General features: G+C 36.9%; 1 protein-coding gene across 1 annotated transcript; it reads left to right on the forward strand.

Moving 5' to 3' along the window:
• Window positions 1-4,983: 4,983 nt before the first annotated feature.
• On the forward strand, window positions 4,984-18,070 carry LOC143603481 (putative rhamnogalacturonate lyase B; the record flags this gene model as incomplete). The annotated part of the gene is made up of 5 exons (XM_077080260.1): window positions 4,984-5,216; window positions 5,292-5,394; window positions 8,408-8,427; window positions 17,479-17,599; window positions 17,667-18,070. Coding segments are annotated over 5 exons (717 nt in total), but the record flags the coding sequence as incomplete, so codon positions are not given.
• Between the last annotated feature and the right edge of the window lie 6,891 nt (window positions 18,071-24,961).

Consider the following 24,961-nt stretch of genomic DNA (forward strand, 5'->3'; position numbering starts at 1 on the left):
GTACGCGATAGCAGATATCAAACATGGGTTGCAAATCCCGTCATGATACCGAAGTCTAACAAACAATGGCGCATGTGCATAGATTTCAAAGACTTAAACAAAGCATGCCCCAAAGATTGTTACCCATTACCCGAAATTGATCTTAAGGTAGATTCGTTAGCACCGTTTCGCCTTAAATGCTTCCTTGATGCGTATAAGGGGTACCATCAAATCCACATGGCCGTTGACGATCAGGACAAAACCGCATTTCGGACGCCCGATGGCACATTTTGTTATCAAATGATGCCATTCGGACTTAAGAATGCCGGGTCCACATACCAACGCCTGATGGACAAAGAGTTTCATGCCCTAATTGGGAGGAACTAGGAAGTCTACATGGATGACTTGGTCATCAAAAGCACTGACCCAGAAACGATGTTGAAAGACATTGAAGAAACTTTCAACACGCTCAGAAAGATAAACATGAAGCTCAACCCGAGCAAGTGTTCCTTTGGGATGGAAGAAGGGAAGTTCTTAGGAGTCATTGTTACTAAAGATGGCTTCAGAGCGAACCCTGAAAAGGTCGAAGCCATTATCAAAATGGAATCACCTACTACCATCAAGCAAGCTCAGACACTGAATGGGCGCCTAGTCGCACTTAACCGCTTTTTGGCAAACCATGCGGATAGGTCGTTCCCATTCGTGTCAACATTGAGAAACTGTTTAAAGAAAACGCACTTCCGCTGGACACCAGAAGCGGAAGCAGCTTTTCAGGAAATTCGGTCACGCTTGATCGAACTCCCAACGCTCACAGCACTAGAAGTGGGGGAGGAATTAATCCTATACCTTTCCGCCACAGATAGAGCAACCGGGGCCGTCCTGCTAGTAGAGCAAAAAGGCATACAGATGCCAATCTACTATGTTAGCCGTGTCCTAACAGACGTAGAAACCCGGTACTCTACCTTGGAAAAATTAGTCTTAGCACTTGTACATGCTTCAAGCAGGCTAAGAGATATTTCCAAGGTCACCCAATCACCATTCTCACCAACTTCAAACTCGCAAACGTTCTAGGCAAACCCGAATTCTCAGGACGCCTAGCCAAATGGGCAATAGAATTGAGATAATACGCGATAAAGTACAAGCCGAGGCCAGCCATAAAAGGCCAGGTCTTGGCCGACTTTATTGTAGAAGTCCCCGCTTCGTGGGAGAAAGAGTGCCAGGAGGAGGCTCAACCATCTCCAGCACAGGACATCGATGATGTCTGGCGACTCTACACTGATGGAGCAGCCAGCAACGAAGGCTCAGGCGCAGGGTTGAAACTAACCAACCCAGCAGGACAAGAATCCACTTACGCTATTCGACTGGATTTTCCAAGTACAAATAACGAAGCAGAGTATGAAGCATTCTTGGCCGGGCTGAGAATTGCGCATAAGATGGGAGTAAAAAACTTGGAAGCCCACGTGGATTCCATGTTAGTAGCCAACCAAATAAACGGGACGTACACGGCCGTGAACGACACAATGGCCCTGTACCTCGCACAAGCAAAAACCCTTATGCGCGACTTTAACGATTGTAAGGTCATACACGTCAAGTGTAGCGAAAACAAATCTGCGGATGCGTTAAGCAAGCTTGCATCATTAGCCTTAACCCACTTGGGAAAGGACATCCGCATTGAACTCCTTGGAGCACCATCACTCCCGCACAAGGAAATCTGTGTCATCCAAACCGGCACAGAAACGTGGATGACACCAATAATAAATTACCTTGCGGAGGGTATACTAACAGAGTCAAAAACACAGGCAAGAAAAATACGATGTAAAGCGCTGAACTATCAACTCATCCATGACATCCTTTACAGACGTAATTTTCTTGGCCCACTCCTAAGATGCGTGGACAACCAAGATGCTGGCTACCTCCTAAGGGAAGTGCACGAGGGCATCTGTGGAGTACACGCAGGTCCACGCGCTGTTGTAGCTAAGCTAAACAACGCGGGATACTTTTGGCCGGGGATGCATACGGTTGCACTGGCATACATCAGAAAGTGTAGGTCTTGCCAACTCTACGCACCCAACACGCATCACCCGAAGAATGAACTTGTTCCAGTCACCTCTTCATGGCCATTTTAGAAGTGGGCCATCGATGTGACAGACCCATTTCCCACAGCAGCAGGGAACGTTCAGTTTCTAGTGGTCGCCATCGACTACTTCACCAAGTGGATAGAAGCAAAACCCTTAGCCCAAACAACCGCAAAACATATCAAAAAATTTATTTGGGAATTTATTATTTGTCGTTTTGGACTTCCCCAGAATTTGGTGAGCGATAACGGCACCAACTTTGCTGACAAGAAGCTACAAAAGTGGCTGGAAGAACTTCAAATCACCCACACCTTTACCTCAGTGGCGCACCCCGCTGGGTAATGGTGAGGTGAAAAGAGCAAATAAGAGCATCGTCGACAGCATAAAGAAAAGACTCTAGGAACACAAATCCGGCTTGGTGGACGAAGTTCCACACGTCCTTTGGGCAAACAGAACGCTGAAAAAGGCCAGTACGGGAGAAACCCCGTTCAGCCTCACTTATGGCACTGAAGCCATGGTCCTGGTCGAAATTGGTTTACCCTCACCAAGGGTCTTGATTCAGCCAGAAGACAATGATGCGGAAAGACGGTTAGACCTTATGCTAACCGAAGAACGCAGAGACTTTGCCGCAGCACGTGAAGAGAACTACAAGCGACAAATGCAAAAGTACTACAACACGCGGGTAAAACTCTGCAACTTCAATGTCGGAGACTATATACTGCGTAACAACGAGGCTTCGAACCAAGAACACCCAGGAAAGCTGGCCCCGGTCTGGGAAGGGCCATACATTATCAAAGAAGTTTTGGGAAAGGGCGCATACCGGCTCGAAAGGCTCGATGGCACCCCCATCCCAAGAACATGGAATGGAGCTCAATTACGCAAATGTTACATGTAGATCAATTCCAAACTTATAACGAAAAGGCCTAGAGCCACTTCTAATGGAAATGATTCTCCTTATCACATTGTGTTGATAGTCTTACCTTTATACTTATTCAAAACACTGATATGCCGGTATTCACCGCATAAATAAGTGGGGAAGTCGTTGTGTGTGGACGGCGGCAAAACCCGCATAAACACAAGAAACGGCAAAAATTTCTAAGGAAAACATGAGGAAAACCTTCACGCAGGTCAGTTATAGGTGAAGTTTGGTCATCCCACTAAAGGAAAGTGACGGTCCTACCCGCACAATCATGATAGAGGAAACTGAACATTAACCTATTGACAACCGCGCGTCGAAAGGTTAACTTATTCAAAGCACTTGGAAAATTGCTAAATTAAACTATAATATGCATGAGCAAGTCATATAACGTCTATAAAGCAAATCAAAAAGATTCAAAAAGATTCAAAGATTCAAAAATAAGAGGGAATATACCCCCTTACCTTGGTAACCAAGAAACCGTAAGACAAGTGCGGGTACAGTGTCAAGGCGAAACCCTTCACATACTTAGCACCTGCAGGGAATTGAAGCCAAGAATACCTTGGTAACCAAGAAACCGTAAGACAAGTGCGGGTACAGTGTCAAGGCAAAACCCTTCACATACTTAGCACTTGCAGGGAATTAAAACCAAGAAGGATCTTCTGGGCCATGCTTGTGGAAAGGGAAATAACATCCCCGCATAGCGGGAACGTTGAGAACTAGATTGTTTGAAAGCTCCAAGATGGAATTGGTTGTTTAACATAATTGATCACTATGTCTAAAACTACCAAAACCTCGTGGAGAATCTACACAAGTGAAACTCAACGCTCCTGACTTGCGAGGAGGTTACACACCTACCCGCATCATACCCAAAGATCAAGCAGAAAAGTCGGGAATTTTTGCACGTGACATTAGGGAAACCGCGGAAGAATCCCCACGAACAACCTTAAAACTAAAAACCCTTTTCAAAACCCCTTGCTTAAGTCCAAAAGTTCACCTCACTTATTAACAATTCATGAGAAGAACATTGGACTGGGGGGACTTGAAGAGGTAGGTCCCAGCAGAGCCCAGTTGGACCCGCAAGACTCACCTTGAAGAGGGACGTCTGCGCAAAGACCAACTGGTTCCGCATGACCCACCATGCTCAGAGAGATGAAGACCTTACGCGCATACGCCAGCTGTTCCCGCAGGAAAAGCCTCCCAATGGTGAAGTAACCCGCCTGTTCCCGCAGCTGCGGATACAAGCCATCAGCGGAGACTACCCGCACTAATAACAAGGCTACACGCACAAGGCACTAACACTCAATAATTCAGTAACGTCACCTGAAGAAGGAATGAGCAAGCCGGGAATACTCCCGCCCAAATGAGCCAGTCCGTATGCTTCTGGAGGATCTTTTGTACTATACCTGCCAAGGTATGGACAAAATAGACAAGATCTGACCAAAGCAGCGACAGCTCACTGACAACAGTACGACGAGGAGCACGCTCTAGTACTTATGTCACTATCAGCCGCTGCCTACTCACCAACCCTTGTCGTGGCACGTACATAGCCTGTAGTTGGTGGAAAAGGAATAGTACACGGCCGGCCATGTCACTATCAGCCGCTGCCTACCCACCAACCACCAGCATGGCACGTGCGTAGCCCACAGTTGGTAGAAAAGGAATATTATACAGCTGGCTGTACCTGCTTGGAAACCTACCTTCGGCTATAAATACTCCAACACCTTGGAATGGTATGATCATCTTATATCTTATATCATATCTTATACCATCATATATCTGCTCTAGCTATTTCTCTTAATATACACATATTCAGAGCAATCTAGTCTGATTCTCACGCCGGAGGGTGGTCACAAAGAGGTACCCCCCCCCTTCTCAGTGACAAGCTCACGGTGTCTGTTTTGCAGGTCATCAGAAGAATAACCATCTTTGCCGGACCTAACCCTCGTGGGAAACATCTACTTAACCCCCAGATTATCCGTAATCTGCCGGGGTCACTTAGTGTTTCTTCAGACATATAATGTATACGCGTGGGTCCCTGGATTCATCGGCGACTACAAAAGCGTTAGCACCATCACTATCATAACAGGTTGTGATATGGAACTTGGTGATCTTGTTTTCGAGCCACCGAGAAACGGTCCAACGTTATGGGAGATAGGGATACCTGATCGATCGGCAGCTGAATATTACATTCCTGATTCAGACCAGATGTATAATAACCCGTTTCTAGACAATAATCTTAACAGGTAAATGCTATTCAGATTCTGTTTCAGCTTTGAAAATTAATCGGAGATAATAAAAGAGACCTCTAACCTGAGCAGGTTTAGACAATACGGATTGTGGGAAAGATACGCAAAGCTATATCCTGATGGTGATTTGGTTTTTACAATTGGTCAAAGTGATTACAAAACTGACTGGTTCTTCGCAAAACTGAATTCTCTTCAAAACTGAATTCTCCTTTTACCATAGGATTGTTGGTTTTATCTAGTTAAAGACACATTGTCACAGGATCCTATAAAAACAAGTTACAGTTTGTTTTGTGAATGTAAATTCACTCAACTGTCAAACGGGTTGGGTAGGTTCGGATCATAGGTTAGAAAGGCTTTAGGTTAGAATTGGTTAGAATCGAAACAACTCAACTAAAAAGAGGTTGTTTTGGTTCGGGTCAGAACGAGCCCGGGTCAAAACGGATCCGAGCCGTAAGAGGTTCGTGTTGGGACGGGTTCGGGTAGAAACGAATCCTGGTCGGAACGGGCTGGATTCAAAAACTAAGCACAAAAGTCATAAAAGGAGATAATAAAAATGAATTTATGGGCGTACCGACACTAGGACGGGTTACGCAAGTATCAACACCACCGATTACACGTTCGATGTAGCTTAGCGCGCATATCAACATTGAGCCAGGTTACGCGCGTACCAGAAACATGTACGTGCGTACCCACATTGGTTACAAGTCTGGTATCACATTATGCGAATACCGTTACTGGTTACACGTTTGATGTGGCGTTACACGCATTCCTTCACTAGTTATTATTAGAGACACATTATTTGTATATTTTGAATATGTATTATTCTGGTCAAAAGCCTTAGTCAAAGTCCTAGTTAAAGTCATAGCCAAAATATTATTTCTGGTATTAATTACATGTAGGTTATGTGTCTAATTTGTTGTATATAAATATTGTACAATTTATAAATACAAAATGCAGTTGTTTATATTCTTCTTTCAATATTGAATTTGATTCTTCTTTCGTATACCATGGTTGATCATTTTCTTTATATGAATTCAAAGCTTATATTTTCTATGAGAAGCACATGATCCTACAACCATCAATTTCCTTTTCTCTTTCTCTATTCCAGTAGTATGCTAGAGCTTTTTTTGGTATGGTATTAAAGCTTATTTCTCAAACTATAAAACTCTTGACCCTCCAACCATCAATCTCCATTCTTCTTTCTATATTCTAGTAATATCTCCTATTATCACAATAGCACTCATTCAAACACTACCACCCTCTGCCACCTACTATCAATTAGCCATCTTCCTTTACTCAAAAAAAAAAAACACCTCTACCTATATTGCCATTTCAATGGTTACTTCTTCAAACACAACTACTTCTTCGTCTATATTGATTAGGGTTTTGCGAAACCTATAATCTTATCACCGCAGCAATCATAACTTTTCTGGCGAACTCTACATTGATCAATTTATACTCTATTCCTCCTCTTAAAAAAGCCTATAAAAATATTTCTTTTGCTTCATCAACTTCATCTCCATATAAATTTTCAAATTCTTTTCTTTCTCAAAAACAACAATCATCTACACTCATTCAAGATTGGACTTATCCATATTAGAGGCACATTATTATCAATCAATCAATCATACCCAGTTTAGTCCCACCAACAGCAAAACTATAAGTAGGGTCTGGGGAGGGTGGGATGTAGGCACACCGTACCTCTATCCAACGGGATAAAGAGGTGGCTTTCAGAGAGACCCTCAGCTCTGTAAAACATATGTATGAGGCAATATATAGTAAATGAAATAGTAATAATAATAATAATAATAATAGTAGTATTAATAATAAGACTAATAAAAATAGTAATAATAAAAAAATAATAGTAATACTATATGGTGTGTGAGTAGAATAAGATAAATAGAGGTCTTAAGGTTCTCATTTGTCCCTAAAAATCTTTAACTTTGATCCTACTTCTTCAAGAATTCCTATCTCCAACCATGTCCTCGGAGAGGTTTAGGTCTATCAAATCACGCCTAATCCTCTAGTACAAAGTCAATTTAGGTCGTCCTCTACCCCTCATTCCCTCTATAGTCATGTTTTCTGCAGATCTAACAGGATTCGTCGGATATCTTCTCTTCACATGTCCAAACCATCTCAATCTCCACTCTCGTATCTTGTCTGATATGTTCGCTACCCCTAATCTCTCCCGAAACACAAAATTTCTTATTCGGTTTAACCTTGTATGCCCACACATCCATCGTAGCATTCTCATTTCTGCTACCTCCATCTTCCGCACTTGTGCCTTCTTGATGGCCCAACAATCTGTTCCATATAGCATTGCAGGTCTGACAGCGATCCTATAAAATTCTCCTTTTAATTTAGTTGGGAAAGTCTTGTCGCACAATATACCTGTGGCTGCTTTCCATCTACCCCATCCTACCTGGACTCGGTGGGTCACATCACTGTCTAATTCCCCATCGCTTTGAATGAATGATCCTAGATATCTGAACTTCATTACCTGTGGTACCACCTGCCCTTCAATGGTGATCTGGGTGTCATCATTGTCATTTACCTCCCCAAAATCACAGTGGAGGTACTCCGTCTTAGAGCGACTAATCCTTAAACCTTTTGTCTCTAAGTTTGATCGCCACTCCTCTAACCTCATGTTTAGATCTTGTTTTGTCTCCGCAAGTAACACAATATCTTCTGCGAACATCATGCACCACGGGAGCGTCCCCTGAATCGACTTTGACAACGCATCCAAGACTGCTGCAAAAAGAAACGGACTCAACGCTGACCCCTGGTGAAGTCCTACCTCTACGGGGAAGGACTCAGTATCCCCCATGGGCGCACGCACACTGAGTCCTTCCCCGTAGAGGTAGGACTTCACCAGGGGTCAGCGTTGAGTTGGTTTCTTTATGCAGTAGTCTTGGATGAGTTGTCAAAGTTGATTAAATTAATAAAAAGTTTAAGCCGAAGTCCTAATCAAATCATAGTCAAAATATTATTACTAGTATTAATTACATGTAGGTTATGTTTCTAGTTGGTTGTATGTGGTTGTTTATATTCTTCTTCCGATATTGTATTTAGTTATTCTTCTTTCAAATACTATGGTTGATCATTGTTTTATAGCTATTTTCTAATGTTGGGTTAACGTCTTATGTCGGTCGCTTACTGGTGCCATTATGCGTTAGATGCCCCGTTAGGCACATACCCAAATCAGGCTGTGCATATAACGGTATCTGGTTACAACTCTAATTATGATGTCGCATGTAGCGTCAGCGATGGACGATGTGAAAGGCTTGGAAATGTCGACGATCAATAGCCCCTTCGCTAGCGTTATCTCCGAGCATATTTAGCCATGGTTGCAGAAGTTTTTAGGTACTGCCAAGTTGACAGAGTTGCGAGTACTCGACTATTGGGGGGGGGGGCTAGTAGATGACTCACCAAGTACTCAACCAATGTGGGGAGTACCCGAGGATTACTCGTCGCCTAAGCGTGATTTTTACCACCATGCCTTTAGCCACCAATTTGTTGTTTTCCCTTTCATAATCATGGTAGAATAATCGCAGCTATAGAATGACTTAGGGGAATAAGCCATTTTGTAGTGGACATATGGCCAAATTGTTTTTCTGATTTATATTGGTTTTAGGTAAATTTAACATTTTGCACAACCCCTCCCCCAATAACATTCCTAATTGGTTCTTCAAATTTAGTGACTATATTATTTTTTAGGGTGTGGTTATGAGTGGTAGTAAATGGTTGTGAGTCGAGTAGAAATAACATACTTTTCATGAGAATTTGCTGAGCAACCTGTACCTTATGTGCATCTAACTTCATGGGTGGATATAATTCTTTGCTACCTGTACTAACTTTATTTCCTGAAATGTTGGGGAAAGTACGTCAACGATATGCTGGTGAATCGTTGACTCTAAAAACATTTAATAAATCTTTCTTTGACTGACAAGATAGTTTTCTTGAACAAACTCAGCAGGATCGACTCTTATTTATGGGATTTGTGCCACTTCCATACACGATTCTCCGGGAAATGATGCCCATTGGAGAACTTTAATTATGATCTCTAGATTGCGGCCACGTAACATTAATTGAAAGACCAGACAAATTATGTTTGGATCCAGACACATGTGTACTCGGTCTGAGTTGCTTTTATTTTCTATCTTGTATTTTAATAGGGATCACGAAATCCCTTAAATTTTTATGTTAGAGATCACGTATTTTCATAAATATTTGACTGACTTTGTTTAAGATTAACAACCCGTTTATCTTGACTGGTTTAAAAGGTTTAACGTATTCATTTGTGATTGTCTGTTATGAATGGCGCGGTGATCTCGTTTGAAAACCTTTGTGATTGAATGAATGATTAACCTATAATAAAATCGGTTTGTATAAATGCCCGAATCGTCTCTTAATCCGGCTACAGACCTTTAGTTTGGCTTTGATAGCTTTAAAGCTTGATTGATCATTTGTTTCAATACAATATTTAGATCTGAAATCTTTCTTTTTGTTTGCCAATCATGTACCGAGTTTCTTCATCATGAAGAAATATCTATAATATAAGTTTCTTCTTCAAGAAGAAACGTCATCTGTCTATAACTTTTGTATATAAAATCTTATGTTACTAAATCATGAAAAAACACTATTTTGACGATACCCTTTGTAGGTTAATCATTATCTTTCTTAATCATAAAGAAATAATATTTTAATTATATCCTCATGTATATAATATTTTATATTTCTGAATTTTTAAGAAACATTATTTTAACTTAACCTCTGTATTTTATAATTCTTAATCAAGATCTAGGCTATACCCCCAAATAGGGTCTAAGCCTTGAAATATAATAAAATAATAACTTAGGCAGAACCCCTACCTTACGCAGGTATTCAGAATTTATATGCATAATCTTGTACAAGAAGCACTTATACTCTACGTCGTGTACTAGAGCTTAAATCGGCGGAACTTTGGAGCTTGGTATGCATTACGAGGTTCGACAATCAAATGATGCTCGGCACCTAGAACGAGGTGCGCCGGTCATCAGGACTTGTCGACACGTACTTCGAGGCAAGACGGTTTACGAGAATATATTTATCGAGCGAGGGCATGGAAACCGAGGTAGGGAGAGAGTATTTTTAGAGAGAGAGAGAGAGAGATAATTGGTGTGGGGGAGAAGTGTGCCGTGTCCCCTCTATTTATAGCCGAACTTGGGTCCCATTGCGATACGCGATAGACCCTTTCCTTAAGCCTTCGCGTATCGCGATGGCATGAGAAAAACACGTGGCATGATGACTCAACCCTAGCGTATGCCATGTGTCACTCGGATGCGACACGTGTTCCTGAGTCATAACGGACCATCGCGTATCGCGATGACCTTACTCTTGGACTCATCGTGTAACGCGATGGGTTCCTGGATACAAATTTTCATTTTTGGCCCCTTGCTTTTGGTAGTTTGTCACGTCTTGATCTAACTTTAGTTTTCCAAAAACAATAAAGCGGCTTGCGGCGATGCGAGGGTGCGAAGTGAAAAGTGCGCAATTAAAGCGCTACATTACGCCCATCGCCCTTGTCCTCGGCCGAGCCCGTGCCCGTGCGCGTCGGGTTCTTCGCACCTTCCGCTAGGACCACTGGTTGCGTGCTAGGCATAAAAGAATATTACTATGGAAATTTATCTCTTTTTAAAGAGCTTCCAAATCTTTCCCAATTTTCATGTGGGATGGGTTTTAACTACCTTATTTATACCCAAGTGGAATGCTTCTACTTTCTTCCATCCTTTCATGTGAGATGAATTTTTCATTCTCCATTTCGTTACTATGGGATTATCTTCTTGGACTCGTCACGTATCGCGATGGGTTCCTGGATACAAATTTTCATTTTTGGTCCCTTGCTTTTGGTAGCTTGTCACGTCTTGACTAACTTTTGTTTTCCAAAAACAATAAAGCTGTTAGTGCACGATTTGTGACTGGTGATTTGTAGTTAAAGTATTCAAGGATAAGGTATTCGATAGCTACGGAAAAGGGGGAGTCTGTTAGTGCACGGTTTCGGTGTCCGTAGCGATCGAATAAGTTACAGGCGGTTTAGTCTTTGTATTTAATGTATATTGTAGAATAGCCTATAAATAGGGAGCTCATGCTCATAATTTAGTAGAGAACTTGTACATAGTTTAAGTTATTCTCTCCATAACTTATCTCCACCATAATGTATTTACACCATATTTATCAATAAAGTATTATATTTAAAGTATTGATTTCGTGTTGATGTATCGGATTAGAGGCTAGATCTTGGTCTCTATGACGTTCTCTCAAAAGCGGCTTGCGGCGATGCGAGCGTGCGAAGAGCAAAGTGCGCCATCAAAGCGCCACATTGAGCCCATCGCCCTCGTCCTCTCCCGAGCCCGTGCTCGTGCGCGTCGGGTGCTTCGCACCTTCCGCTAGGACCATTGGGTGCATGCTAAGCATAAAAGAATATTACTATGGAAATTTATTTATTTATAAAGAGCTTCCAAATCTTTCCCACTTTCCATGTGAGATGGGTTTTAACTTCCTTATTTAAACCCAAGTGGATTTCTTCCACTTTCTTCCATCCTTCCATGTGGGATGAGTTTTTCCTTATCAATTTCCTTATTATGGGATTATCTTCTTTATGAGATATTTTTATTTTTCTCATATATGAATATGATTTTATTTCTTATTTAAAATTTTCCATTACTTGTTCTTGAGATTATTTCGATCCTTCAACTTTCCTAAGTTGTCAAATTTGGATCGAAATTTTTGGGATGTTACATCCTCCCCACCATGGAATTAATACCGTCCTCGAGATTAGTTGTGAGTGATTCCTTGCTTATTGATTTGCTATTAGATTCTTTCTCATCTATTTCTTGAGCTTAAATCGAACTGTTTGAATGGTCGCAATTCCCGATTTGTTGTTAACTCACATCTTTGGATGATGTATTCAGTTAATAGTTCAGAATGTCATAAGTAATGGTAAATTGCTAAGCAAAGTGGCCAATTGTGTGTAACTATTTACCTTTTCTTTTGTATTCTAAACATTTACTGATGTTAACTAGATTGCATATTGGATTCAGTCTATAGAATCCTTTTGATTCATTCATCTTGATAACATTCAGATACCCATACTCGAGTAATGATATCATTTACTTTATGATCTTGACGGATTCCTTCCGTTTATTTCCATCAATTATACCTTTGAACTTTCAAAATTCGGATAATTGATTTTCTTTAAGTAGACGTATTCTTACTTCTTAGTTTAATTTATTCTCTTTATTTCATCTTTGTATAGATTATGATTAAATGACATAGTTCCGTGCATTTGGTAAATTTTTGAAATTTAAGTATCTTTTTTCCCTTGCATATAAGCATTCGTGTGTAAAGACATGATCTGTATGATATTATCTTTCTTTATATACATTTGGGATTTAAATACCTTTATACGATTACAAAATTTCTCATTTTAAAACGAGATTACAAGAGTTAGCTAAACTATTAGTTATTTTTAATGCATTCGGATCTTGAACATTCATTTGGCATAATCTTGTCTACTTATATTCCTGATTGTCGGATGCATCTTTTATGTTTACCATATTTATCTTAGCATTTCCTTTCTTAGCAGCGCTTCCACTTGCGTTGCTTGTCTTTTTTGGACATTCCAAACTGAAGTGTCCGCTTTCTCCACAACTGAAACATACTACTGTTTTCCTTTTGCAGTCATCTTCTGAGTGAGCGATTTTCTTGCAAAAGTTACATATGACCAATGGAATATTTTTGGGAAAGTAGGTTGGTCTTTAACACTTCCTGTTATGTCTTCTGCCACAACTCTGGCAGATTGGTCTTGTGAATTTAAAAGACCCGTCCTCATTTTCTTTGTTTTACTTCCCTCAATTTCTTCTTTCTTTCTTTTGCATTCTTATCTTCTTCTTGATTTCTGATAAGACCATTCTTGAGATAACCGGCTAATTCCATGGCTGAATTAGCGGTTTGAGGCAAATGAGATCTTACCATATCTTTAATTTCCCGAGGTAAACCCCAAATGTAACGGGTTACTTTGTTAAATTCTTGTGTTACCAAATGTGGTACCAATCTACAATACTCATGAAACTTAGTATTGTATAGTTTCTCTACCCTTTGACATGATCAGGGTATTCCACGATTCCAAAGCTTTGCCTTTAAAGTGTTGAAGGAGTACTGAATTTTTTGAATCTCAGTACATTGGCTGATGATAACAATGGATTTGATTTCTTCAAACCATCGTAAAGTTGATATAGCACCTTTGTCGCCATAGAATTCTTTTGGTCCATAGGCTTTGAAGTTCTTGAAACTACATCCTTGGATTACTAATTGTTTCTTGAATTTACGATTGAATTTGCTCTCATCGTTGGAGCTATGAACACTTTCTTCATGACGAGAAGGATTTCAGTATGAATGAGTTCTAACGGTCTTGCTTGAATGTTGAGATATACTTTTATGTTTTTCACCCTTCATTGCATCGATGAGAGGAGTCATCGCATTATGAATCATTTCTTGAATTTTGACAAGATACTGCTCAGGAATCTCCCATTTAGGTTTTTTCATATTATTGTTGCTTCTTTGAATTGAAGCTTCGTCATTATTCTCTTGATTGTCTGGGTTAAACATTCTGTAAACATAATTTAATTTAGTATGAAAGGAATTTCTTATTTTTATACTAATGATAGAATGTTTTGCAACAAGTGTGTGACATTGAACAATTGATATAAGTACAAAAAGACTGATTTGTTTATGAAATGTTTAATTTAGTCTGTCGTATTTCGAAGGGGTTTCTTTCTAATATTTCTTGAGGTTGTTCGTCTTATACATGGTACAATTCAGTCATTTATTCTTTGTTTTAGAATTGATGTTTGGGATAATCTTATGAAACGATAGTTCCACTACATCTTTTTCCAAATGTCTTTATGAAAGTTGATGAGGTTCTTGAGCCGCGTCAATACTTTCTTGTTGTATATTATTGAAATGGATAGTACATACCTTGTGTACAAAATGGACCACATGAATTTCTATAATTCTCTTTCTAGGTCTGTTTCATTTAATATTTTCTAATTATTTCATGTAGCGTTGACCTGAGGTTAGTCATGTTTTGGATTTTTGTCCACCTGGACTTTTCTTTAATCTCCTAGCTAGTATTCTCACACTTCCAGATACACTGAAAGAATTACTCGGAGAGTTCGTGCAATCGTTTCTTGATATAATTCTTTTTAAAAGATACATTAATAATTTCGAGGAAATTTAAATATATCTTTTATTTTTGTTGTTACAAGATTGCATGTCATTTATTACAATTGCATTGTTTTTCAACTACTAAAATTCTTATTTCTTCCATCGGACAATCAATTTTTGATCTTGTTGTCCTTCTTAGTGTTTTCTCCTTTCTTCTTTTCTTTTTGCTTCTCCTCAGTATCCATTTCTTCCTTGAGCATTGCTTCAGCTAGTTTAGTGACATTGATTTCATAGTGAGTTGAATCATCTTTAATGTCATACATTCCTTTATAATCCATGTTCTGACGTTCACCTTCAGTGTGAGCAAGTAAGGATCCCGTATCATGGGATAATTATAATATTCCCGTCCCTAAGGATTTTTTTTCTGGATAAGTCATTATTTCTTTTCCTTTTGACATTGTTGGTTTCTTGGATCCACTTGATTCGACTCCATACGTGTTCCGATTTGGGATAATCTGAGCTAGCGGGATGTCAGAATCAAACGAATCTGAATCTTCCTCCATTGCTATTTGGTATGAATTTTCGTCGCTAGATATAGGAATTGGGAGTAAATATGTTCCCATGTATCCTTTTCCATTACCAGATCGAAGCTGAAATTATCCTTTGCTAGATTGACAATCAGACATTTGTATGAGGTTATTTTAGGGATATGAGGGTGTGTTCTTATCTTATCCGTTTTTGTTTATATCTTATCCGTAACAATTTTTAATCATTCAATGATTATTTATTTAGTATTCTCAATTGAATACTTAATGACTATCATAAACTTATTTCTGATCAAAGCCTAGGTATAATCAAATATCTAATTTGCTAAGATCGATGGCTCTGATACCAACCTGACACACCCCGACTTAGGGCCTACGCGTGTGACCAATAGTTGGTAGTTGTTTTGTAAATGTATCAGAGTTTGCGGGTTATCTAGCGTAAGTCTTTATTTTATAATAAAATATTAATATATTTGAAACCTTTATCTATAATAAAATACTAACTATAATAAAATCGGTTTTTATAAATACCCAGATCGTCTCTTAATCCGGCTACAGACCTTTAGTTTGGTTTTGATAGCTTTAAAGCTTGATTGATCATTTGTTTCAATACAATATTTAGATCAGAAATCTTTCTCTTTGTTTGCCAATCATGTACCGAGTTTCTTATTTATGAAGAAACATCTATAGTATAAGTTTCTTCTTCAAGAGGAAACGACATCTATCTATAACTTTTGTATATAAAATCTTATGTTTCTTAATTATGAGGAAACACTATTTTGATAATACCCTTGTAGGTAAAACCTTATCTTTCTTAATCATGAAGAAATAATATTTTAATTATATCCTTATGTATATAATATTCTATATTTCTTGATTTTTTAAGAAACATTATTTTAACTTACCCCGTGTATTTTATAATTCTTAATCAAGGTCTAGGCTATACCCCCGACTAGGGTCTAACCCTTGAAATATAATAAAATAATAACTTAGGGAGAACCCCTACCTTATGCGGGTATTCCGAGTTTATAAGCCTAATCCTGTACAAACAACACTTCTACTCTATGTCGTGTACTAGAGCTTAAATCGGCGAAATTTCGGAGCTTGGTATGCATTACGAAATTCAGCACGCAAAACGATGCAGAGCATGCAGAACGAGGTGCGCAAGTCGTTGTGACTTATCGGCACGTACTTCGAGGCAAGTCGATTTACGAGAATTTATTTATTGGGTCGAGGGCACGGTAACCGACGTAGAGAGAGAAAGATTTGGTGTGGGGGAGAAGTGTGCCGTGTCCCTCTATTCATAGCTGAACTTGGGTCCCATCACGATACGTGATGGACCCTTTCCTTAAGCCGTCGCGTATCGCGATGGCAGGAGAAAAACATGTGGCCTGATGACTCAGCCCTAGCATATGCCACGTGTCACCCGGATGCGACCCGTGTTGCTGAGTCATAACGGACTATCGCGTATCGCGATAGCCTATTTATGGATTCATCGCGTATTGCGATGGGTTCCTGGATACAAATTTTCATTTTTGGTCCCTTGCGTTTGGTAGCTTGTCAGGTCTTGATCTAACTTTCGTTTTCCCAAAACAATAAGGCGGCTCTCAAGCGGCTTGCGGCGCGATGGCCTTACTCTTGGACTCATCCTGTATCGCAATGGGTTCCTAGATACATATTATCAATTTTGGTTCCTTGCTTTTGTTAGCTTGTCACATCTTGATCTAACTTTCGTTTTCCAAAAACAATACGGCGGCTCTCAAGCGGCTTGCGGCGATGCGAGCGTGCGAAGTGCAAAGTGCGCCATCAAAGTGTCACATTGCGCCCATTGCCCTCGCCCTCGTCCGTACCCGTGCCCGTGTCCGTGCGCGTGCGCGTTGGGTGCTTCGCACCCTCTGCTAGGACTACTGGGTGCATGGTAGGCATAAAAGAATATTACTATGGAAATTTATCTCTTTATAAAAAGTTACCAAATATTCCCTATTATGAAAGCTCTAAGTTAAGAATATGTTTTTAATGTTATTAAATAAAGTAATAGGTAAATAGAAAAAGACCAAAATGATGGAATTATCAATTTACATGACACTAGGAACAACTAAGAAACCTGAATCGTCGAATTAAAAAAAAGGAAAAAAAAGGAGATAACTATTTGGGCAATAGTCATAAAAGTTAACAAAACCCAAAGAAGATTTTGAATTCAATATTTAATAATTATGAAATCAAGGAAATAAAAAATTTCATATTGAAATAAAAGTGGAACAAATTTTATAGAACTTGAATTAGAAAACTCGCCTTAATTAGAATACTTGCTTTTGGGCTATTGAGGCTTTGGCCCAATGATAAGAGGAAAATCCTCCTTGGTGGGGACCCGAGTTCGAGTCCTGGTGGTGTGCAATATTTGGGGGGTAAAACTGTAAATAAAAAGGGAAAGACTTAGCTATTCAAATAAAAAAAAACTTGCTTTAGGCCTTCTATTAAGTTTCTTTTTTTTGTTTGCTTTAAAGGTTGAGCTATGACATAATGTACGAGGAAACGACATGGACGATCAAGTTCAAGTTAAACAAAGTGAAAAAAAATGCAACGTATACACTAAGATTGGCTCTAGCATCAACACAATTATCAGATCTACAGGTATTTTATAATATTCGACCTGTCACTTTGCTTATACATGCTTGTAACCAGATTTCTTATTTCTCAGGTTCGAGTTAATGATCCAAACACAATATCACCACTATTTTCGACTGGAATAATTGGGGGAGACAATGCAATCGCAAGGCATGGGATACATGGGTTGTACTGGCTATTCAACGTGGATATACTCAGAGACATTCTAAACTCTAATCAAGAAAACACAATTTATTTAACAAAAATAAATGAAGGAATCATATTTCCTGGAGGGATAATGTATGATTACATTCGTTTAGAAGGAATGATTTAAGTGCAAGTTGGTACAAGCTTTTTGATCTATGATACCAAACATAAACAATGTGTGAATTGGTATTTTCTAATATAGAGGAGATTGTTGGAAAATCATTGTAAACTGCTTGGCCAATCTCAAAGTAAAAACTTAAGTTAGAAACTTCAAACAAACACTGAAAGTTCCAAACTCTCGCAAAATATAAGATTTATGATTCATCATCATCATCATCACCAAAATGTGAAAACCCTAAATAATAGCAAAGGGTATGACAACTACATCCAACTGATTTTCAATTCAACATAAAAAACAAAGAATATGAGAAGAAGTAAAACAAAAGAGTTTAAGTAAAACAAAACAAAAGAATGGTTAGGTGTGATCGATTAGGTCGAAGATTAAGAGTTCAAAGAGGAATCAAATTACCTGGATTCCGATCACATTTTAATTGAGAATTAGTTTTGTACCGCTTGAGAGTAAGGGCTTTCCTTATACTTCAGTCACCAGATGTGATAGTATGAATTATAATGCCTAGGGTATGAACACACCTTACTAACCTAAGGCAATAATATGAGATGTCGCAAAAGCATATTTAAATCATGCGCTGACTGAGCGGATAACAAAATCATAACTTTTAAAATTTTAGCATGTAACGTACCAACTTGTAACTTGAATCAGTCGAGTAAACTTGTAACCAAAAATCAGAATAACATAGTATAATTTGAACCAATAAAAATGTATAAAATCAACAAAAGGTTTCAAAACTGTTAGTGTACGGTTTTGATCGTTTCGAGTCTTTGTAATCGTCTGTAATTTATTATTATTTTAATGTAAGGGTATTTTAGTAATTACAAGCCCATTCGTTATGTTTTATGTAGTCATTCGTTCAGCCTGTTTAACGAATGAGAGTTATTTTGTTATTCGTGTCCATTCAATATGGATGTTTAACGCATGGACCTTAATCATTATTGATATGTATCCATTCGTCATGGAATGTTGACGGATGAGGTACAGCGAATGAGTCATTCGCTATACCATTTTGTTATTTAATGTAATGAAGACGAATTGAGTCCATTCGTTACGAAATATGTAACCAATGACATTTGTCTTCTATATATAGGCCAATCAAGCATGCTTAATTTAAGTGTTGTTTTAGTATACTCTCTCTTAGCCGTTACTCTGTCCTTTTACTCACTCACACACTTCGTTCAGTAACGTATCAATCACATACACATATCTATTAACTAGATCCGTAAGTTAATTGATATGAATTGATCAATCAATTGAAGCTCAAGCTTTCTCAAGTGGTATCAGAGCATTTCCAAGGTTAGATTGTGTATGTGTTAAGGTAATTCATCATAAATTGATTGGATAAGTTACTGCTTGAGTGTTAACTAAATATCCGAGGTTATGTTTATTGATTTCATTGAATTGACATGATGAAATGTTAATTTGATAATGAAATGATTGAAATTTGATTCTGTTTAGGTAGTGTGATATTTGTGGTTATTCAGTTGTGTTATTAAGGTGAACTGGGATGGAATTGGTTTAAATTTGGGTGTTACGGGAACATAGGATTCTGTTTGTGTTGTTTTTGGTTTTTGGACTGAGTATGGATTGATTATAGTGGTGCAGATTGTTTCGGGGTTGTTCGCGAGGTTGATACAAGTATTTTGAATGGTTTTATGTGTGATTTGGTTAAGTTTTGATCATTTAATCCATTAATTTGTGTTTGCTTTTGAAAAGGTTTGTATCTGGAAACATTTCTAGATATGGAAATTGAACTTTGAATGTTTGAAGATACACATTCATTCGTTATGATGATTTTGATTATTCGCTACTCGTATAATCTTCATTCGTTATAAGAGTTTAACTGATTATTGCCACGTGTTAAGTTTGTTACAATAGAATAACAACCTTATTTGTTTTTGTAGCTGATTCGTTATTATTCATTCATGATAAATACTCATTCGTAATTGATCATTCGTTCATCCATTCACCCATTCGTTACTCTCACATTCGCTACCACATTCGTCATCCAACCGTTAAGCTATTTGGGTGTTGATTCGTCATCTCTAGATCTTTATTTATGATAGCTATTTGTTATTATAAGTCATGAAGACTGAGAACCATTTGTCACTTCATTCATCACAAGATTCATACTCCCAATCGTTAAAATAATCCATCGCCACTGTTCACCACTCATTACCATATTCATCCATTTGTTAATATAACCATTCGTCCTATCCATTCGTTACAAATATTTACATTTTAAACCTTTAAGTATCAAATTTTATATCTTATTAAGATGATTGGTTTCTACGCACTGGCATCTCAAAACATGTTGATGCAACAAATGTTACATCTCGATGCTGATGCAACAAATGTTACTAACACAAATCCGTAGTTACTATAGATATTTAATTTTCAATCAAATAAATTTTCTTTAAAATGACTACAAACAAGTTCAAATGATTCCTTATCTTAATTATTATTATTATTAAAGTTGTTATTATCATTATTACTATTACCATTATTAGTAATATTTCTATTACTAGTACCATCGTCACTACTATTAATATTATAATTATTTCATAAAAAAATATATTTTGTTTCAAACAAGTCTTAAGCCCTTTGAGGCTATTGTTCATTCAAAAAAAAAGGTAATTTGACAATCATTTTTCATTTCCTAGGTCGCGGACCAAAAGAAAACATTTGTTTTTGTGTGAAAATTTTATAAAATTTGCAAGTCTTAGCAATACCTAAAAACATTTTAAATAAAATTGAATAAATCTTATTTCACCATGAGATATAGAAGCATCACGATTTACAACCGATTTTCGTAAATTAAAATATATTATATTCATTCCTTTTTTTCTTCTTCATTAACGCCAATGAGTTTCGTCTAAGAAATCATGGCACCACCTCCCACGTCAACTTTCATACCACAAACCGACACTTGAGAAGACAAACGTCGCAAGCCGCATTTTTCTTTTCTTTAACTTCTCCTTCACGTATTTTTTGGACTTACCCAAAGTGATTTTTATATCCACTTCTTTAGAATATTGTTTACGAAGTTTATTTCGATATCATTTTATTTTACAAAACGCAAATCCGTACATCATTCTTAGTCGCATGTTGTGAATCGGTTTACGTTTGTTAACTCGGGGTCTATGACCAATTTCCCATCAGTGTAACCGTTAAGTGAAAATTGGGACTATGAACATGTATGTGTACATGGCTACCTAATAGAAACCGTATTTTTAGTTTATTTCTACATTTGAATATCTGTGGCTGACTCTCTCTAAATAAATCCGTTTACTTTGAACCAGAACTGTCCCATGTACATGCTGAGTTTATGTTATGTTTATTTTACACGAATTGCTTTGGTAATTTATTCTCTTTCCACTCAATGTTTTTATTGGAATCAATTCGTTATTTTTTATCTCAGATCAACGATTTATTTTAATTTCGAGGTTTCAACTACATACTTTGATAAACTCAAGGTTGCTATTGGAACTTTTCTTTCACAAATTTAACGGTTTTTAATATTATGATAATAGAATTTCGTTTATCCAGTTTATTTCAAATTATAAATTTATATGTTGTAATGTTCACTTTATTTCATCTCAATGTTACCGTTAATTGCGCTGCAATTCATTCACAAATTTCCATTTGTTAAACATCATTATATTTTGATACTTAAAAGTTTCGTTTATTTAAGCCATTCTCGAACCCAATGCGTTATCAATTTACATGTTCATATTTTGTGGGTTAAATGCTACGTTTACCTACCACGTTATTCTCGACCCTATTATTTCCATTACATGTTACGATGTTCATAATTCTAATGTTTTCATGCTTTAATTTCATTACGTTGTTTACTTCGTTTTCAACGTCGTTTGCTTGGTTTAGACCACGATGATTTCATTTACTTGACTTAGTGTTTTCGCGTTGTACTTGGCTTGAATGGTCTGACAATGTGTGTTGTAATGTTTTTACCCTTTTAATTCATTATTTTTGATTTTCAACATTCTATATGAGTATTTATTTAACTATCTAAAGTCTATGCATTAAAACCACACAATAGAGCAAGTTATATGGACCATCCGACGATAGAGGTAATTATGGGTCGACACGTAATTATCAAAGTTCTCGCATGGAAAATAAAATAAGTTCGGTTGTGTGAAATAACTCGGAACTTAGAATGATTTTGGGGAACGGGACAAATACAATATGATAAAGGCATGGTGGATACGCCGCCGGTACATCCTATATATAAGTGTCATTATCATGTTTTCTATTTGTGGCGTTCTTTCGGGTCATTCAAAGATCGGCGTTATCTTATTTTAATTATGTATGTATAAAATTTTTAAAAATTTTTAAAAATACGTATATTAGTTGTGCCCTTTTAAAATATTTATTTTTATTTTAATATCAGGACGAAATTTCCAAAAGTTGTAAGTCCTGTAACATTCGTTACTATTCAAACCCGAAAATGCGACCTGTTTTAAATTTTCGATTTTATTTATAAATATACGTGTAAATATAAATATATATTCCAAGTTTCGTCTTATGTATTTTTTATTATGTTCGTTAACCGACCCGTTTTGTCATTTCAATGTATTTTTTTTAAAGTATTCAATTTATATCATGTTCAATGATTTATAGTTCATATCCGTTTATTCTCTATTCGTATTGTTCAATTAACGAATCTCCGAGCCTTAAAACTTTATAAAATAATCAAGTTCAAAGTATTCGGTATAAAACGTAAGCAATCCAAAGATATTAAAAATATAACAAGTTTTAATCTAATATGTATATTGATAAAGTTCAAGGTTCAAATAGTAAATAAAGTTAAAAAACAAAACTTAAAGTTATTTAAAGTTTAGAGGTTAATTGTATTTAAATTATAATAAATAATATACCCATCCCTACCACGGTTTTCCGACAAGGAACCCGCCGGCGGCAGCATTTTTCCGGAGAGAAAACCAAACAACGTTTTAACCTCTAAACGATCCATTAAATGATCTCAAACGACTTCTCCATTAAAGATAAATATTGTTATGCGATTTATTACGTCATTTAACCACCCATTAACTCGTATTAATCTCTAATCCGTCGGATTACATTAATAAATCTAATAACTCGAATCAAACACCAAAAGTTACAATTAGCACCATCAAAAGGATCCTAATCTTCAACTAAACTCTTTCCAAACATCAACATACACTAACATACTCTCTTTAATTAGTAATGTGTTCGTTAAAGTTTATTTTCTGGCGAGTATGGTTCTCCGTCATCCCATAACAATTTCAGGTAATACTTATATGTTTTTGAATCATTTTAAGCCAATAATCAAAACCCCTAACAATGTTTAAGAAAACATGGAACCAAATGAACGAATTGAAACCTAGGGTTTGTATGAGAAAGATGATGAACATGGGTTATAATCTTTAAATGAATATTCTGACTATATTATCAAAGTGCAAGGTGGTCCAGTGGTTAAACTGTTGTGTTCTGTCCATAAGGACCCGGGTTCGAACCCGGGTGAATGCATATTTTGGTTTTATTTTTTAAATCTTTATATAATTATTATAAACTGTATATTTTTTTATAAATAATTTTAAATCAAATAAAATTATTTTAAGTTAAGTAAAATTAATTATAAACTATATTTATCATTTTCACCTAAAACTTAACTTTTTATTCCGTTAAAACTTCATGTAAACCCAATTAATATTATAATAAATACCACTATTTCGTTAAACTTTATGATACGCTAACATAATTATTTTCAATCTAAAATTCCGTTAAGATCCATAGCTCATAAACGTTCTAAATTTCAAACTCGTCAAGGCTCGTAAAACATTTGTATATTTATCTATTGTTCGTTAGACTTTAAAATTCGTTAACGTATTCGATATACCAACAACACTCAAATTTTCCGTAACGTTATAATAGTCAAACTTAGTATTAACCTCGTAATTTAAAAATATTAGATTTAATAATTCGTTAAGATTTCTTTAAAATAATATGATAATATTATAATATCCAACTTTATAAAATGATGAAAAATATTTAAAAATCCCGACATTTATCTAATTTTTATAAGTCGTTAGTTAATATTAATTTGGTGCTTTTAATTCTAGTTCGTGATGTTCAATTGCTTTAGTTTCATTTACGCACTTTCGGTTTTATTTCAATTTTGTGTTCAACTTCAAGGTGAGTTTTTCACACCCCCTTTTTACTCTGTTACTACTTTTGGGGGTAGCATATATATCCTATCCAATATCGTTTATTAATTATTTACAAACTACAATTCGTTACATGGACTTGTGTGTTTATTTGCTTACTTGATCAAAGATTACGTGCATGGATTACTTCAATATTGTATTATCATACGCCCCCCTTTCCGCTCAGGACAGTTGTTGTTATGAGTGGAAAAGGGCCTCATTATCCGAGTACGTTGGTGCACAATCCCAACTGGAAAAGACTTTACTTGCACTAATCTGAGTACGCTAGTGCACAATCCCAGTTGGAAAGGACCTTACTTGCTCATTTACACTCTTTCATCGAATTGTATGATTTTAATGTACTTATATCAAACTGTGGAAGCTCACCAACTATTTATATAGTTGACATTTATTTTATATATATGCTACAGGTACCTTATGTAGAGTATGTCACCGTGACGAAGACACTAGAACTTAGTTTATATTAATAAATGGACAAGTTGTTAATTGTTCTTGTATTTCCCTTGTATTTCTTGTTACAAACTTGTTTACTTGATGTTTTAATTAATTAATGATAATATTATCACTTAATAGTGTCACATCTAGGGTTTGTACATCCAAACTGCTCAAGATGTCTTGACGATGTTTATACAGTACCCATGGTTGGTAGTAAAAAAACTGGTTTTACTCCAAAGGCTTTTTATCAATATTCACAAGAAAAAAAGAAAGCTTTAGAGATTGAAACAAAGGCATATTCCACATTAACAATGACATTACCCAACAATATTTTCCATAAAGTGTGGAAGTATTAAAATTTGTGCATCTTTGTTTCAGCACTTAAAA

This window comes from Bidens hawaiensis, unplaced genomic scaffold (genome assembly GCF_021521415.1).
Source record: "Bidens hawaiensis isolate Kalapana, Puna unplaced genomic scaffold, B.hawaiensis_p1.1 tig00062034_1, whole genome shotgun sequence".
Taxonomy (NCBI): Eukaryota; Viridiplantae; Streptophyta; class Magnoliopsida; order Asterales; family Asteraceae; genus Bidens; species Bidens hawaiensis.